The 19,169-nt window shown below is 42.2% G+C and overlaps 2 protein-coding genes across 3 annotated transcripts in view; one reads left to right on the top strand and one right to left on the bottom strand.

Annotated features, from left to right (window-relative positions):
• Window positions 1-5,864, bottom strand: part of CHN2 (chimerin 2) — a 317,736-nt gene extending 311,872 nt beyond the window's left edge. The window contains exon 1 of one of the 2 annotated variants that reach the window (XM_016957223.4): window positions 5,112-5,864. In XM_016957223.4, coding sequence (XP_016812712.1) covers window positions 5,112-5,160 — 49 coding nt within the window. In that variant the 5' untranslated portion in view covers window positions 5,161-5,864. The remainder of the gene's footprint in view (window positions 1-5,111) is intronic. The other variant, XM_003318375.6, reaches the window with a different exon arrangement.
• The window catches only part of CPVL (carboxypeptidase vitellogenic like), a 202,534-nt gene continuing 188,373 nt past the window's right edge, over window positions 5,009-19,169 (top strand). The window contains exon 1 of the mRNA XM_054687072.2: window positions 5,009-5,025. The gene's annotated coding sequence lies outside the window, so the exon portion shown is untranslated. The remainder of the gene's footprint in view (window positions 5,026-19,169) is intronic.

Here is a 19,169-nt window from a genome sequence, read left to right as displayed (position 1 = left end):
GAATCTTGATCTTCTGGCAGAAAACTCTTCCAAAACATTCCTATGTGACACTGCTCATGTATAGGTGTTCCAAACCGAATGTCCAGTTATTTCCACCATTGTGCAAAAATGGGAGACCCTGCCGAGCAGCAGATGGCCCTCAGCAGGGCTGACACTCAGGCCAGGCCCCAGGTGGCAGCTCTCAGAACACACTGTCCAGCTAAACCCTGCACAGACTGGCCGTGGAAAATACCTGGTGTTCACATTCCCCAAAAGTTGGGCAAATGACAGGGTCACCCAGTGCACTTCATGGGGTCAGTGGGGAGAACCAGCATTTCAGCACAAGTTCACAAATCACTGGGTCCCCCTTGTCAAACACTGCAAATATGTAGCATGCTAAGAAAAATCTCCTTACCTCTCAGACTCTGTATCACTCGGTTCATCTGAGTTGCTACAATGGACAATAAAATCTAATAAGTTAAAATGAGGTATGGAATGCTCAGGAGAAAAACAAGGACTAGTACTCCTCATGTGAGTAAATAATTTCTCGCACAGGGTTAATTTTAGCTTTGCAAGTTTTTTATTTGAGATTATATTTTAAATCACAATTTGTGCACGTGTGATTTAAAATAAAAAAGGCAATCAAGTCTTTCTGCCAGTCTAGGTGATGTGAAATTTAATTATCGAGCAGTTATCATTAAAATAAACGCAAAGCAATTTTTTAGACATAATTGAATATTCCAGAAGAAAATTTCGGAAAAATCCAAAGGTCCAAAATAAAACTTCTCAGTGAGAATGTCTGTTTCAGTAAGATACCCTGTTTTGTAGTATTGGATGCAGAGAATTTCTAGTTAGACAAACATAAGTCTTGCCAGAATTACTATAGTTCAGTTTTGCCACCTGCATCTAGAAATATGGAAGACTTATCTATGTTACTGGTTATGACTCCCCAATAATGAGTAATGAAAATTCCTATTTATCATTTCTACATCAACATCAGTGTGATAGCAGAAAACAGCATGATTTACCTGGCCCACATTACTGTTGTATAGAATTTAAAGAAATAAATACCTCAATCCATTCAGGAATGTTCTTTTCCCAATTAAGGTTTTGAAGACTGCACCTAATACTGACTTTTTATCTTTTTCTGTTTGCATTTTAATTTTAAAAGTCTGTGTCAACTTTATTTTGATAATACAGTGGGTTTATGTTTCCAAATCTTAACTTCTTATCCCCAGGGTTCCTTTAATATTTAATGTTTTACCCTTTTCAGTTACTGAGAACATCTCATATCTTCTTTATTTATTGATTTGCTTGGGTTGATTTTTTTCTTGACTGTGAAATTATCCATTTGGCAATCATATTGCTAATATGCAAAAAGTTCTTATTTTAATTATACAAGCAAATGTAACCCATGATTATTAAGAAGACTGTTTTGCAAATTGGCCGTTGTTTATCTCAGAATATAACCAAGAACCACAGGCTAAATTAAAAGCTTAAGGATAAGAACTTTTTTTATTTTTGCAGTTTAAAATAATAAAGGTAATCAAAGCTTCCTGCCAATCTAGGTGATTGTGAAATTTAATTACCAGTAGTTATTAAAACAAAGGTAAAGCAATTTCTTTTACACATAATTGAATATTCCAGAAGAAAATTCATGAAGAGTTCTCAGAAAATGTATTTTTAAATTAATTGTAACCTGATTATTTCATTTGTTATGTCTCAGTTGGTACCATAGAATAAATGACACATTTGGGCGATGTAGCTCAACAGCAGCTAGTGAGAGCAAATTCTCAGGAAAATCAAGCAACTTTGACCTTAATGCTGAGCAAATTATTAGATCTTTACTCTGCAAACACAAACATACCTAAATCTCCCGCAGCTGTTCCTCTATGAGAGGTATAACCCATGTTGACTTCACCTCTGTCTATGCTGTATGCTACAGAATTAACTGTTCCTTTTTCACTGCTCAATTGCCCAAATGTCCTACGGCTTCCAGAGCTGTTCCATCAAACCCACTGCTACCTGAACAGAAAGAAAACCTCCTACATCAGCAGCAGCAATGAGTGAGCTGGCAGCTCTGTGCATGATGCTGCTTATGGGCCTGTAAGCATAACTTTCCCAAGAAAGAAAGTCAAAATAAGGCCATGAACTTACCCATCTCCAGGCCTTTACCTAAGCTCTTCTCTCTTCCTGAAATCTTTTTCTCCATCTGTTTTCCGGAAAAATTCTACTCAGCTTTCAAGGCCCAACTCATATGACATTTCCACTGACCCCTCTAATTTGACTAAGTCAATTCCTCTCCTCTGCACCCTTCTCCACAGAATTTGTTTTATCAAACTGGAATAGAGGTTGCTGTTTGCATGTTTGTCTCGGCTGCTGGATGATAAGGGAAAAGGATCTTGACTCATCTTTCCATGCCAAACACTCAGGGCTATGCCTGAAACCTGGAAAACACTCGCGTGCTTATTTAATGAAGCCCAAAATTCAAGATCAAATTTAACGTGTGACGAAAGAAGTGGATTGTGTGTTGGATTCATGTCTCCACCTAAATTCTGAGCCCGTGAATGCCTTCTTTTTCATTCCTCAAAGAAGTAAAATTTATTTACATTAAGCATTTATTAAATGCTAGGCCCTGTGCTAAATACTCCACATACATTATCTCATTCAATCCCCAAGACACTCTACCAAGTAGGTCTTATCATCAGTATCAGCCTCATTTACAAAAGAGGAAATTGAGGCTTGGAGAAGTTAAGTAACTCACTCCAAGATACCCAGCTGGTCGGTGATGAAGCCAGAATTAAAAGACAATACTCCCAGAACTTCAGAGCTAGAGGGAATCCTACAATTATCTTTCCCCCTTAGCCTTCTTGAAGCTGAGGTTTATAACTTACTGCCTGGCACATAGTAGGCTCTTGAAAATAGTGATTAATACATTGACGGAGTGCCCTAATTTCTCAGATTCTGGCCTTCCCCTGAGAGAGCCCAGCTGCCACCACAAATAGACTCTATTCTTTCTGCCCAACACCTCTCACAGGTGTGAATTGCTTGTGTCATCTGAATTATTCATGGTCCACACAATGGTAAGTGTGCTTTAAAAGAGAACTACAATGCTGTATTTTTCAAGACAAAGTGCCTGATTAATTGGGGAATTAGGCAGTATAAACTCATGGGCTAGGCTGATTCATGCCAAACAATACATCCATGCCCACTTTCTGAATTTCAGTTTTCACATAATTTCCCATTTTCCCTTAGGATTAAAAATAGGGGTAAATAAAGCAGGAAAAAGAACTATCATGGGCATCTCTAACCTATCTGAAAGCAATTACCATCATCTAAATCTCATACTGTGTTGTTTCAAACCAACGTATTCTTCCGAAGGCTGACTTAGGATTTTCAATCAGGTTTCTTAAGCTACATCAAGATCTGGAAATTCAGATGCCACAGCAGCTGTAATTCATGCCACCAGTAAATCATGTGACACCACCAGCTCCTTGTCCTTTCTCCTTTCGTCTTTTCTTTTGCCCCACCAGTTCATTTTCTAGTGGGCAGTTTTCTGAGAGGGATAACCATATGCTAATAGAAAGCCAACACCACTGTATTTTAAATTCAATGTTAGTCAACCAAAATGAATTGAAAAACAGCAGCAGTGGTTTGAGGGTACTAAAAATAAACTGTAGCATTTGCTGAGTTCTCAGAATTAAAACCACGGCGGTCAACTTGTTGCTGCTCTTAATAAGATATGACTTCTGCCCCATTGGCTGCTACTACTAGAAACTTGAACTATATCGCACACCTAACAACAACGTGTTTTCAATTAGTTGGCAGTGATCGAGAAAGGAAGTGCCATTTCCCAGGAACTAAATCTGCCAAGAAAGATAACAGATGGCTTTCAAGTGATCACCTTGTGCCACATCACAATTGCACCTTAGTCAAATTCACCTTGCATTTATGATTTAGTGAGTTACACATCTAAAGCTGTGGTTGCCTTTTTGCCCTGCTTGCTATCCAATGCCTCCAAAAAGGTGTTTCTTCCTTTGAGTTTAATTCGTGAATAATAAAAACAGCCCAATGGGACTTAATACAATATTAATATATTGAAGCACTTCCATTAGGACTTCATGACCTTCTTGACCCTTAAATACTGTATACTACCCTAAATGTCTTATCAGCTATCCCTTTGGGTTTGTCATTAAAGTTTTCAATGACCAGAGAGGTACAGGAATTCTACCTAATGCATCATTCTGATTAGAAACCTGTCATACTCAGAAACCAGTGGGTCTGCCTCTATTGATTCCTACTCCTTCAGATTCATTAGCAATTTGTTTCTCTTCAATTAGACCCGATGATCAACCATAGAAAAGCTGAAAGAAGCCTTCCCTTTGCTCAACCATTCTTAAAAGGAAAAAAAAATGCATGCCTTGCTAGTGAAATTACAGCCACTATTATCAGAAAATCTCTAAGGAGTCTCTCTCTCACACACACACACACACACACACACACACACACACACACACACACACTCTTGTAAATGTGCCAAGAGTCAGAGGATGGGCTCGACCTCTCTTCCCCTAACCCACTTCAATCAGGATCAGAAAGATACATCCCTTCATTGCTGCTGTCTAAAACCCATGCCCAAGCGAGTGTCTCCATAGAGCTAATTTCTGAAACAAACAAAGAAAATCAAGTCTGCGAGGAGCGAGGGTTTGCTCCCCTCTGCTCCGGATTTGGATGTCCAGGGTAGCGGGCGCGGCACGGCAAACAGGTCGGGGCGCTCTGCTTCACCCCAACCTTCTCCGCCCCGCCAGCCCCCGCTCCAGCTGCGCCAGAAAGTGCGAGCCTGCCCGCTCCTTTCGCTTTTCGCTCGCTGCACTCCAAGCCCCGGAACACCCGCGTCCGCACACTAAGGGCACCACCGCTCTCCCACCTCTGCGCTGTCAGATGTCAGGCGCGGAGGTGCTCTGGGCACCGAGGTGCTGGCGAACCAAACAAGTATCACCCCGGACGCCTGCCCCCACTCCGAGAGAGCGGGCGGGATGGCCACAGGTAGGCTCTGTCCATCCCAGGGTGCGGGGCGAGGGCAGTGGGGCGAGACCCGGCGCGGCAGCAGCGCCCGACGGGCTGAAACTCACCGGAGGACACCGACGAGCCGGACAGGCTAGAGTTGCTGGACGCTGCCATCTCCGCGCGCCCCTCGCGTCGCTGCTCGCTCAGCCCCGGTGCGGACGCCGCCGCCGCTGCCCTCGCCCGGCCGCTCGCAGCCTCCGCGGCCCCCAGCCCATGGCAAAGTCCTGGGGACGCGCAGAAAGCACCAGCCTCCGGACTCTGCCTGCACTTCCTGCTCCACCAGATGACGCGCTGCCGCCGCCGCTATTTATTTGTGGTTTCCGTCCCGCTCCGCGCCTTTGCACGCTTTTCTATGGGTGTCAGGGGGTAGGTGGGAGCAGAGGGAGGCCGAGGGGCAGCCGGGACGGGCGGATCTCGGCTCCCGCCGAGCCCCTCTGCCGTCCGCGCTCCCCTGTGCGCGGCTGGGACCAGGGCGTCCTGGCAGCTCCGAGCCGCCCCGCCAGCTCCCGCACCCTCTCCTGGGCTCCCGCCTCTCCCGCCGCACTTCGAGTAGACCGGGCAGAGGCGGCGGGAGACGGACAGACAGAGCGACCTCCCCCTTCTCCCTCCGCCCCAACTCCGCTCGCGCACACACAAAGGAAGAAGAGGAGACGCGGTCGCTCGGGGGGTGGTTCGGCTGCTGCGGGCTTGACAGCTCCCGCCACTGGGGCTGGAGGGGGAGGCTGCGGACTCTGGACAGGGGGAGGCGGGACGGGGGACCGGGTCCCCGGGGTGCTGGGGAGGCCGGGGCCGGGCGCGGGGCGAGCGCGGCTGCCGCGCGCAGCGCTGCTCCTAGGATTTGAAGGGGATGGGGAGGGAGGGTGTGGGGGAAGGTGGTGGGGCTCACCGCGCCCCGCCGGGCTCTCGAGCAGCGAGACAGTGGGGGTGGGGGATCCAGAGGGCGAAGGCGGGATCACTAGGGCCACGGTGCTAGGCAGAAGGGAACCTGGGATGACAGAGCCACTATGGAGCGCTCCTTCCACTCCTCTCCAAATTGTCCTTTGTTGCTCTGGAGCTGACGGTCCCTGCCCTGCAAGAAGGTGCGTTTCCTAAAACACCCGGGAAGCCAACCCAGCTACACTTAAGTAACCCAGCCACGGACAGTGCCCGACGCGTCCGTGGGCCTCTGAGGTTGGCCTTCAAAGAAATAGAGCCGTCCAAACGTGTCATCAGGCCCACACAAAGCCGGTGTCAAAGAGAAAGAGGTTCTCCGTGCCTTGCAAAAAAAGATTCTCGCAAAAGACTTAAGACTTGGCAGCAGGTCCGACTGTGCCCTTTCAGGATAGGAACTGCTCAGGTGTGTGAGAGAAAGAGACTCGAGCACAAGGTGTGTCCCTTCCCCCTGTATTTAAACCTAAATTAATTTCACTGGGAGGAAATACCATGCAGATTTTTTTTAAGTCTGTTTCACGCTCCCAGCGGGCTAATCGGTTCTTTCAATCCTAAAGCAACAGAAAACTGTGAAATTTGAAGAGAAATTGTTAGATCAAAGGAAAAAGCAAACATTAAAGGAATGAAAGTACTCTCATTATATAGCAAAAATGGAAAGTGTTCACATTGGGGTAGTTCAACTTTTTAAAACATGGTTAAAAGAACATAGTAAATTTAAAAATTATCAGGAGTGACACAGAACAGCAGCTAGGCCCTGGGGATCCACATCAACCAAGCACCTAACATACAGTGAATAATGAATGTTAAATAATCACAGTACGCACCCACGTCACATTTTCTAGTTGATTAGAACTTTAAAAAAAAAAAAAAATCCCTCCAGGATACTATCCCAGTGTGTCTTCTCATTAAGGTCCATTTTTAAAAAATACACCTTGCTAAACTGTTAAAGGAGTGTGAGCACTCTTCAGTCACGTGGGACTGCGTCTTCCTACCCCTCAACTGTATGGACCTTGAAACAGCCCTGGCTGGTCTAAGGAGACCCAAGCGCCCCCATTTTCCCAGCCCCCTACCACTACCCTTCATTTTGTGGACTGCACGAAATGATGCAGTTCCTAATCTGGAGCCTTCAGGGACATGTGACCCATCACACACTTGGCTTGTTGATCAGATCAGAAGGAACTTACTGTTTCCCCAGAGTTCTTCTGATAGAAAACAGCACTTACTTGTTTGACTAGTAATCTATGTAGCCCCACAGATCTTTAGATGGTGGACTATCTGACTTGGCTATGTCGCCCGGTAGAATTTTACCATCTGGGCTTCGAAGTCAACTTGGTTCAAACTCTGGTTCTGTCACTTAGCTGCGAACTTGAGCAAATTACTTAGACCTACTGAGCCTCAGTTTCTACACCTGCCACAAAAATCTGATAACACAGGATGCTGTGAAGATTAAATAAGATGCTATGTGGAAAGCTACAGTGTACCTGGCATGAAGTTTGTGTTCCAAAGTGATTGTAAGTTGCTCACTTTAAGGAAGGAATGTATAGTTTGAAAAATTTTTGCTTTCTTCATTGCATCTGGAGATAACTCATCAACTGTGACCTGTTCTACTAGGGGGAAATGTCTTATCTTCAATCTATGGCTTATATTTGTTGTCCCAAATTGTGCAATAGGGTAACAGGTTTCATTATTCATCTCTGAAATTTCACAAAAGGACAACAGATTCTGTTTCTGCAGTTTGGATACTCATATTTCCCTTCATAGAGTTTTAACTGGAGAAAGTAAAGCATGGCTCTGTGAGGCAGATTATTTTTATTGTCCTAAATTGACAGATGAAGGGACGGGGGTATTTGCTGTGAAGGCACCACTTGAAGGCCCTGTGCTGTACAGAAGTAGAAAAAAGCTAAGACTCATGTTTTCCTGGATCCTGGGGCCAGAAGAGGGATACAAGGCCAACAAACACGCTTGCTGAACAGAGATGTGCTGATGGGGGAGGCCCAGTCTGTCGGTGTGATATGAGCTATAACTTTGACACCCATTATTTTGAATAGCAAACAGAAAGCTCCAGGTTCAGAACTAAAATCTGAAAGTTGATTGATCATCTGGATTGATAAAGCCATAACCAATGGAGAAAACTCAACATGAATAATCATTCACTATCATCCTTCTTAGATTCAGGAGCCTGAAGGCTGGCTGCTCCTTGCAAAAATGTTTAGTATCAGTAAGTTATCAGGACATGCTGGAAAGAAAATGCTAACATCCCTCTTTGGTAGGCTCAGGGACCTGTTTGTGGACCTTCTAAAGTATTTCTCCAAATGAAACAATGAAAAAGTTATCATCTATTTTATTCATTTATGTGTTGCCTTAATTCTAGGTAATACCTATTTGCCAGTGGAAAGGAGAATATTGGCGCTACAGAAATCTTAAGTGTTTGGAAAGTAGAATTTTAGAAGACATTTCTGCCTTTTTTCTTCAAATATTAAAAGACTTATGGGATAAAAGGAGTCTTGTGGATAATGTGGGCTTCTTAAGAATAAAAATTATCATTTTGTTTTAACTTAGCTTTCACCTGGCATTCAAAGCCTTCCAAACTTACCTTTCCAATCTAATCTCTGTTCCCCCCTTTCACAAAGGCAACCCTCTTTCATGGTGGCCTATGCCCTTGGGGCTAGCAGCACTGGATTCTGCCATTCCTTCCTGCTTCCCATCCTACATACCAAAAGGGTTCAACCAGAATGCACCTTCTCTGGAAAGTTTTCCCTGATTCCCAAGGCAGAAAATAACTCTTCTTCTGTTGGATTTCTCTAGTCCATCTACTGTACCTCTCAATGGGCCGATCTCATGCTCTGTCTTATTTTAATGGTACTTTTGGTATATATTTCATTTCCTTAGTCCATTAATAGCAGGCTTGGCCTGGTGGCTCATGCCTATAATCCCAGTGACTCAGTAAGTTGAGGTGGGAGGATCCCTTGAGGCCAGGAGTTTGAGACCATCCTGAGCAACATGAGACCTCATCTCTAAAAACATAAAAAATAAATTAGCCAGGCGTTGTAGTTAACCTGTAGTCCTAGCTACTTGGGAGGCTGAGGGGGAGAATTGCTTGAGTCCAGAAGTTCAAGGATGCAGTGAGCTCTGTTGATGCCACTGCACCCCAGCCTGGGAGACAGAGTGAGGCCCTGTTTCAGGGAAAAAAAAAAAAAAAGCATGGTGGGGGCAGGATCCTTGTTTGCCCAGCCCCTGTATTGTCTACCATACTTTGCATACAATAGGTGCTCAGTGGATGTTGTTCAATTGTTTACTCATTGAGTAAATGAGCAAATTAAGGACATCTGTAAATGGTTCTCTTGTATGCCAGTTCCTTTCCACGTTAGTAGCTGTGATCACTGAGCTACAAGACAATGAGTAACACATCTGCAGCAAAAGAAAGAACTTGACGGTCATGTAAGGATACTACCTTTGCTGTGAACAAAAAAGACTGAAACGGTGAAACATAAGAATAAAATCTTGATGGAGTAAATATTTGCAATCCCCACCCCACCCTCCTTCACCGGCTGTTACAACTCACATGATTTATTGTTTGCAGGGTAGCTCTTATGGTGGTGTAATTTGTTTATTTTGTTTCACCATTCTTTTGAAGTTTAAAAGCAGACAAGAAAGCACTGCAGGGTGAACGTGGCTGTCATAGCAGGAGCTGTGCTCCCTCACTGCAGGCATTCTGGGGTGTTTCTTAGTGAAGGGCATTCCCTTTCCCTGTGCTAAACACAGAATGAAATACTGTATTCCTTACTTTCAAGATTAATCCAGTGGTGGGCATTCACAGGAGAATAGCAGGGCTATTCGTCAACTAGCTTTAAATATTTTATGGCAAATACTCTACCGTACCCTGAAAGTGGTCCTTTTGCCATCAATTTCTCAACATCAAAATGCTCTTTTGCTGTAGTGAGAAATATCTCGCTCTGTAGTTTAAGCCTTATTTCAAATACAAAGACACCTAGTCCTGAGAAATAGAACGCATTGGCTCTTCTGAGGCAGGCGTCACTAGGGGCAGGAGCTGAGAAACCCGCTGTTTCCTCAGGAGGTGCACAGACGGCCCAGGATGGGTTAATGAGCAGGCAGCTCAGACGCCGCAGGTAGCGGCCCTGCCTCTGAACAAAGAGGAGTCCACACCTGGGGTGCAGACAAAGGGAGGCCGCCTCTGCTACCCAATTCCCAGTTGACATCGCCTGCTGCTGGGGACCCCTAGTGGCGGCACACGACGCAGGCACAGGTATTCCTGCATCGTCTTTCTCAATGAGCTGCAGCGGGGCTCAGGGGTATTGCCTGGAGTATCCTATTTGGCCACTTAGCTTGGGCGGATCAGATCGGCACATGCAGACACTTAAGGCATGCCATCAGGTGCAGTCTCTTTGGAAAGACAGAGAGGGAGAAGGGGAGTGTGGGGGGTGGGGGGCCGAGAGAGAGAGAGAGAGAGAGAGTTTTTCTTTCGAAGAGAAAAACAGGATAGCATTCAGAAACTCACTGAATATGTTTTCTTCTGCATGTTGCACCTTCTGGCTTTGTTCCCTGACATTTTAGGTTACAAACATCTTTTCTGTCTTCAATGTCCTAAGAGAAATCTAGGATAAACTAAAGTGAAGCCAGCTGTAAGCCTGCTCTGGGCAAAAGCAGGGAGTGAGTTTGTTTTTCGTGTCTTCTGCGGGGGTTCCTATGGCTTTATGCTCTTTTTCTATGAAAATTTGCTTTCATAACGATATCCAATATATTCATTCTCTACTACCTGTTCATTTATTCAAGCATTCATTAATTCACTCAGTCATGTTGACTAAACACTCATTATGTGCCAGGGAGTATACGAGGCCTGGGGAATAAAGATATGAGGGAAACTGGCTGGGCGCGGTGGCTCACACCTGTAATCCCAGCCCTTTGGGAGGCTGAGGTTGGGCAGATCATTTGAGGTCAGGAGTTCGAGACCAGCCTAGCCAACATGGTGAAACCCCGTCTCTACTAAAAATATAAAAATTAGCCAGGCGTGATGGTGTGCGCCTGTAATGTCAGCTACTCGGGAGGCTGAGACAGGAGAATTGCTTGAACCCGGGAGGCAGAGGTTGCAGTGAGCTGAGATTGTGCCACTGTACTCCAGCTTGGGCGACAGAGCAAGATTCTGTCTCAAAAAAAAAAAAAAAAAAGGTATGAGGAAAACTATATCCTTGCTGTGGGGGATCCTACAAAACAACCTTGACTCCTTCCTGTGACATTTACATTTCAACTGGGACACATTTTTAAAATAGCTATAGAAATGATTTCTGTTTGGGAATTATAGCTATTATCCATGCTGGTGACGACTTTCTTTTCAGCAGTTTTGTTGTTGTTGTTGTTTTTAACAAAACATCCAAAATCAAGCCTCAAAGACTATTTCTAGACAGCTGGCATTTTCTTATCCACAGTTTTAGCTTGTCAGCCCAGGGAACCGAGCAGATCCTGTACTCTGAATGTCCTCTGCCTTCACTCCCCAAGAAAATCTGAATCAATATTTTCATTTCTTTCCCTGTAGCAGCTATACATTCAATAACAAAACAGAAATCCTCTTTTTTTTTAAAAAAAAAAAGGGAGAGTAAATGGGCATTGAAGGAAAGCTAACAGACACAATATCTGAGCCAATCTTCTGATACAGAAAACATATTTTGGCCTTTTACAAATATTCCAGATTGTCTGTAAAACAAAGCATGAGAAAATGATTCTAGGAAAGTTTAATATGTATTTATGGAGTCAAAAAGACCTGGGCTTCAATCCTAGCTTGTCATTTATTAGCTGTGTGACCCTGAGCAAATTATTTAATCTTATATTCTTGGTCTCTAAAATGGGTTAATAATCCCTATTTACAGACTTTGTGATGATGGAATGAAGTAATAGATGTAATATAGTGTCTAAAGCATAAAAGTCCAGTTAGGAACTCTAGGTGGCCTCTGTTCCTTAGAGCAAAGTATAGCGTGCTCACATCTGCTTTTCTGGAGTAATCTGTGAGAATTAAGGTCTGATGCAAAAGTAATTTTCATCTCTCCCTACCACCCCCCTGTTACATCACCTCTATGCGAGTATATTAAGACATATGAGCCAGGTCTGGGCTTTGAAGATAAATCTGAGTTCAAATCCTAATTTAGCTACAGATACTTTGGTGATCTTGGACAAATAACCTTTCACATTCACAGTCTCCTCATCAGGTAAAATGGAGATAATAATATACCTCATATTTATGTAAATGAATGTATGCCCAACAATAATGTTATTAGCACTCAATTATATTCTGCACGGCAGGTAGTTTTTAACTGTGTATTAATTCCTGGGGAGAGAGTGGATGTTGACAATACATCAGGATCTTTTTTTATTTTTTATTTTTATTTTTTGAGAGGGAGTCTTGCTCTTGTTGCCCAGGCTGGAGTGCAATGGTGCAATCTCGGCTCATTGCAACCTCTGCCTCCCTGGTTCAAGCGATTCTCCTGCCTCAGCCTCCCGAGTAGCTGGGATTACAGGTGGGATTACACCACAACACCCAGCTAATTTTTGTATTTTTAGTAGAGACGGGGTTTCTCCATGTTGGCTAGGCTGGTCTCAAACTCCTGACCTCAGGTGATCCGCCCACCTCGGCCTCCCAAAGTGCTGGGATTACAGGCGTGAGCCACCGTGCCTGGCCATACATCAGAATCTTTAGGAAGTGGCATGTATAATATAACAGAGTACACTCAAGTGCTGTCTCTCTCTTTGTCACACACACACACACACACAGACACACAAACACACACACCACTAGATGATAATGTCTTACATCTGGACATTTCCCCACCCAGTCCCATTGGGTGAGAAACCTGGTGGAATTTCAAAGTAGATTTCAATAAAAGTATAGACAGATTACTTAAGCTCTCTGCCAAATTTGGCCCCTATAAGATAAAGGAGTGGAAACCAACATTTGATGACCACTACTACTGCTGCAGGTATTATGACCACTCTCACCATGCTTTCTGCCATTAGTGATATAGAAAAGTCACTCTCCTTAAGTAATCATTTCCTATGTGCCAGGATCATGCTAAACACTTTGTATACATTATCATATACCCATAACAATCCTGAAGTGAGAATTGTTATCCTCATTTTCCATTTGGGGAAACTGAGGCTAGAAAACTTATATAATATCTTAATTAAAATGCTCAACAACTCCAGCTGTAGATATTATCATCCCTGCTGTTTTTGGTTAAGAAAACAAAAAATTAGGGTAAGTAATTTATCAAGGTTACAGGCATTAATTTGAACCCACCTTTGGCTGATTCATTCCAATACACACTAAAAAAAAAATTACCCTTTAGTTTTTACTTGAAATTTGAGCCTGCTGTTATGGTAAGTATTTTCCTGTTTGAGACTTTAGTCAGTTGAGAAGTCTTTAAAATACATGTTCTTTGCTTGAATACTCATGTTTTTATTTTTATTTTTCTTTCCTTCTCTCCCTCTCCCTCCCTCCCTTCCTGCCTCTCTTCCTTCCTTCCTCCTTTTCTTTCTTTCCTTTCCTTTCATCTCTGTCACGCAGGCTGCAATACAGTGACGCGATCACAGCTCACTGCTACAGCCTCTACCTCTTGGGCTTAATCCATCCTCCCTCCTCAGCCTCCCAAGCAGCTGGGACTACAGGCACGTGGCTGCTTTTTAAAATTTTTAGTGGAGACAGCGTTTTGCAATGTTGTCCAGGCTTGTCTCAGACTCCTGGGCCCAGGTAATCTATCCACCCTGGCCTCCCAAAGTGCTGGTACAGGCGTGAGCCAACACGCATGGCCTACTTACGTTTTTCAATTTGAACCTATGATGATACTGTCATTTTTTTTTTGCCTAAAACATAAACTTTGGGGCAGGCCAGGCTCCGGGGAACTCACAGGACTTGTACTCCTGACCCCAAGGGCCCTGGCAAGGACAGGCACAGTATAGGGAGACTAAGAAGTCATTTGCCTGAGTGCAGGGATTTCAAGGGATCAAAATTATTCCCTAATCAAAAACTCCATCCTGTTCAACTTCCAGTTGCTCAGAGTTCCATAGTTAGAACTTTTACTTCCTAAACTTACTCAAACAATACAGTAAGCATCTGCCATAATTTGATCACCTCTGGGGAACTGAAGGAATTAAATAACGATTTTCACATGGGCGAGTTTCCCTATCCCTAAAAGCTAAATTTAATTCCAAGGAGGGACCAACACATAGGACAGGGCTGTGCAACCTTTAATATATCTACATATTGGTCTTGCTAAAATGCAGATTCACATCCAGGGGCAGGCCCCTGAATTTCCAACAAGCTTGGAGGTGATGTGAATAATTTTGAATAATAAAGGTCCTAGGGCGATGGTTTGCAACTCGGGGTATATATGAGAATCACTCAGAAGGCTTTTAGAAATCCCAATGCCGAGATCACGCTCCAGAATAAACAAATCAGAATCTGAGGGTGGCAGAAGGTAGAAACCAAATATCAGCCTTTTTTTTTTTAATTCCCAGGTGATTTTGATATGCTGCTAAGGTTTGATAAGAGAAATGAGATTCAGAGAACAGATTATATTGTTGAAGAGCTTGACTGGAAATGGTAAGAGCTAATGTTGCTCCATGTTTTTGCCGGGATTGTCTCTGGTCATGAAGGAAAGAGAGGGAATCAAATTCTTATCAAGAGCATGTAACCACAGACATCATGATATGAGAAAATAGAATAAAATCTAACATTAGCATGACATTTTCTCAGTCAATGTGGGGCAATTCTTCTTCAAATTTTGGTCCATGTTACGATCTTTAAAATATACTTCTCAATGAATAAGCATAAACAATAGGCACTTACTTTAGGGTCACTCCCACAAGAACAGCCAGCTGTCAGCGAGGCAGATGTTTTCCAGCAAATCTACTCTATCATTTCTCAATCATAAAGAAGATTAGAAATGGGATTTTCAGTTCAGATGGGGTTGAAAGGTGATGTTTATGCCTGAGAAATACTTCACACCACAGCTAGAAAAATTGGTTTGGAGAAAAAATATCTCACAACTTCTTATGTGTTCTCAATATATGAAAATAAAACCCTCAGCTTGGACAGAAAGAGGTGGTATCACAGACAAATGCACTTAGAGACATCCACTCTCAATGGTGGCAGCAACAGAGAGGCGAAAGTATTTTAGCTGACTCTTTATACCCAAAGATTTTTGTCCTTATCCACATAAACTCCCATTCCTCAGGGCTGGCATGGAAAGGGTGAAAAATTAAGTCAACCACAATGTTTACAGTGGTTAACTCAGGTGTGATGCTTAATTTTATGCGTCAACTTGATTGGGCTGTGGGGTGCCCAGGTATGTGGTCAAACATTATTTCTGGGTGTTTCTGTGTGTCTTTGAATGAAGTTAAATTTAAATCAGAACACTGAGTAACACAGATTTTCCCCCAGTATGTAGATGGGCCCCATCACATCAGTTGAAGGCCTGGAGAAAACAGAAAGGCTGACCCTCCCTTGAGAGTAAGAGAAAACTCTTGTGATGGCCTTTGGATGATCAGCTGTTTTCCTGCCTTCAGATCCAAACGGAAACATTGGCTCTTCCTGGGGTTCCAGCCTGCTGTCTTGACGGGAACTATACCATCAGCTCTCCTGGGTCTCTTACATGCCAAGTCATCCTGCAGATCTGGGACTCACTCCATAATCAGTGAGCCAATTGCATATACTAAATCTCTCTTATCTGTATATCTCATATAGTCATATATTTTCTCATATAAATATATATATGAGATACATAGATGTATGAGATATGAGATATACCATATATAATATTCCTAAATATATATATCATATATATCCACTATATATCTTATATATAGATTGTATATGTATATCTCCTATATATATTTCTTCTATAAATATCTCTTTTATCTATCTATCTATCTATCTATCTATCTATCTATCTATCTATCTATCATCTATCTGTATCTTCTGTACAGTTAGTAGTCCTTTGGTATCCATGGGAGATTGGATCCAGAACCCCCACTCAGATATCAAAATCTGCATATGCCCAAGTGTCTTATATAAAATAGTGTAGTATTTGCAGATAACCTATGCATAGCCTCCTGTATACTTTGAATCATGTCTTGATTACTTACAATACCTATACTATGTAAATGCTATGTAACTAGTTGTTATGCCCCATTGTTTTTTATTTGTATCATTTTTAATTGTTGTTTGTAATTTTTATTGTTTTTTCTAACATTTTTGGTTGGTTGAATGCATGGGTGTGGAATCTACAAATATAGAGAGCTGACTGCATATGTATCTCCTATTAATCTATATCTAATCTACATATATCATATATCCTATACATATATCTTCTATATATCTCTCTCTTATTGGTTCTCTTTCTCTAGAGAATGCCACCAATTCAGCACTTAAAAAATTCTGGGCCAGGTGTGGTGGCTCACACCTGTAATCCTAGTACTTTGGGAGGCCAAGACCGGCAGACCACTGGAGGCCAGAAGTTTGAGACCAGCCTGGCCAACATGGTGAAACCCTGTCTCTACTAAAAATACAAAAGTTAGCCAGGTGTGGTGGCACACACTTGTAAACCCAGCTACTTGGGAGGCTGAGGCAAGAGAATTGTTTGAACCCAAGAGACAAGAGTTGCAGTGAGCCGAGATCATGCCACCTCACTCCAGCCTGGGCAACAGAGCAAGACCCTGTCTCAAAAAAAAAAAAAGGCTAGGCACGGTGGCTCACACCTATAATCCCAGCACTTTGGGAGGCCAAGGCAGGCAGATCACCTGAGATCGGGAGTTCGAGACCAGCCTGACCAACATGGAGAAACCCTGTCTCTACTGAAAATACAAAATTAGCCAGTCATGTTGGCATATGCCTGTAACCCCAGCTACTCAGTAGGCTGAGGCAGGAGAATCGCTTGAACCTGGGAGGCGGAGGTTACGATGAGCCAAGATTGCGCCGTTGCACTCCAGCCTAGGCAACAAAAGCGAAACTCCGTCTCAAAAAAAAAAAAAAAAAAAAGTCTGCCATGTTTTCCAGTTGCCTTCGTACCTGTCTCATATAATGGGAAGATTCTGGAGGGCAGCAATGGTGCTTTGCTGTTTTCATATATCCCTTCTTTAACCCAAGAATCTTTCCTGTAATAGAATTTCAAAAATGTAGAATCCAGCTGAGTGTTTATCTTTGTTCTGGATTCTCAAGCCATTTAAAGGCAGCAGGCTGTCATGATTTTCCACACAAAAGGGCAGAAACGGGATTAACACAATAGGATGCTGTCTCTACTCTCATCTACCCTGTCCAAGGAATTTAATTTCCTATAAGCCTACCTCCAATTCTCCTTGGGAAGTTATATTTAAGAACCTTAATGCTTCAGACCCTCTTTTGACATTAAATCTTTGTCTGCTGAATGCTAACAATCTTGAGGGACATTGGGTTTACTCAATTTGTATTTTTAGACATGAGTGTACATAATTGTGTAGACAAAGTATTTGAATGTTGAATTGATATTTGAAAGTTTTGATCCAAATGTGTGATATTGGATAAAAATACTCTAGGAGGCTTAACGTGGGTAATACAGACTAAACTTGTCAAGTAGTTAAATAGGATGATCTGGCAGGACTTATGAAAATGTCTGAAGAATATTACAACTTTCTACGTTTTCTTTTTGATCTGGGTCCCCATAGCCCTATTCTGCTACACTCTATGTGTCATATCACAATGAGGAGCTTTTGCTTTTTACTGCTGCTTATGATCTTATTTCATTATTGGTAGGTGGAACACTATCAGATTAATACAACTCTTTTAAGGCATTGAATAGAAAGATTCCACCACTGCTAACCTTCCTCTGCGCTCCTATTTTTCAAACTCTATCATTACCTTCTCTTCTGTAGAGCATCCTGTCACCATCTTATAATAGAAGTTCAGTTCATTTGCATATGCATTTGCAGGTTTTCATTAAGAGGAAGACAGCAGAATGATTAATGAGTGTTAGTTCTCATTTTGCAAAAGGAATATTGTCTTTTTAAAAAATATTCCATCTTTCAGAGCACTGAAAGAAATAGTTATAATTTAAGTAAGAAAAAGTCATTTACAGCATTTATGTTATTTAAGATGTTTTGCTTATAAAGTAATCCATGCTTACTGTAGACATGTTAGAGGCAAAAAAGAGACAAGTAAAACAAAAAAGAAATCATCCATATTCCCTCCACCATGAATAAATACTTTGGTACTTTTCCCCCCCTTAGGAATTAGCAGTTTAGCAGCCTGATTTTTGCAGTTTACATTACATAGCAATATGAACATTCATGTGGAAAAAAAGTTTGTTAGGACCTATATAAAAAAGTGTCTATTTTGGAATGTTAAGATCATTAGTGTCTACTTTATTTAGTTTTTCTAGATTGTGTAATTTTTAAAATGAATACATTTTACTTTTCTAGTTGGAGGCCATAATAAAGCTACTTTCCTTTTGGAATGAACTTGTACGATTATTTCCTATGTCATTATAGATTCCTAATGTGACTTTTAATGGCAATATAAAATTCCTTTCTATTAATCTACAATAATTCATGTTGTTATTCCTCCATTGATTGAAATTTAGGTTGTTTCACAGTTTTTGGCTTTTTTTGAATTACTCTTGGACAAACATCCTTACACATAAATCTATATGTGCCTTTCTGTTAATTTTCTTGGGCTTGATTGCTGTAAGTTGAACACATCAGTGGCACGGGCACCAGCTGCACAACCCTAGGAGCCACCAAACACAGTGTATTCTATATAAATGTTGCTGCCAGGAGCCCCTGTTCAAACTACAATGTGAGTAATGCCTGCTGGAGTAGAGCAATAGCTGAAGCCTTGGTCAAAGGCTATGAAAATGTTTAAAGCACTAGATAAAAATTGCCAAGCTGCCTTCTGGAAAAATTGTCTGAATTTATATTCATTCCAGAACTCACCACATATATCATGACTGAGAATTAGAATATATTTTAAAACACAAATTCCCTAGGAAAAATGGCCTCCCATTGCTGTATTTATTTGTATCTAACTGATTACTAGGGAGATTAACTTTTTGCTTATGTCTACTAGTCATTTGTATTTCTTCTTTTGCAAACTGCCTATTCATCTCTTTTGGCAAAATAATAGTAAGTACTGGGTACCAGTAATTGGTACCAAGAGT

The sequence above is a fragment of the Pan troglodytes genome, chromosome 6, assembly GCF_028858775.2.
Source record: "Pan troglodytes isolate AG18354 chromosome 6, NHGRI_mPanTro3-v2.0_pri, whole genome shotgun sequence".
Classification (NCBI taxonomy): domain Eukaryota; kingdom Metazoa; phylum Chordata; class Mammalia; order Primates; family Hominidae; genus Pan; species Pan troglodytes.
This window is presented reverse-complemented; position numbering and strand designations above follow the sequence as displayed.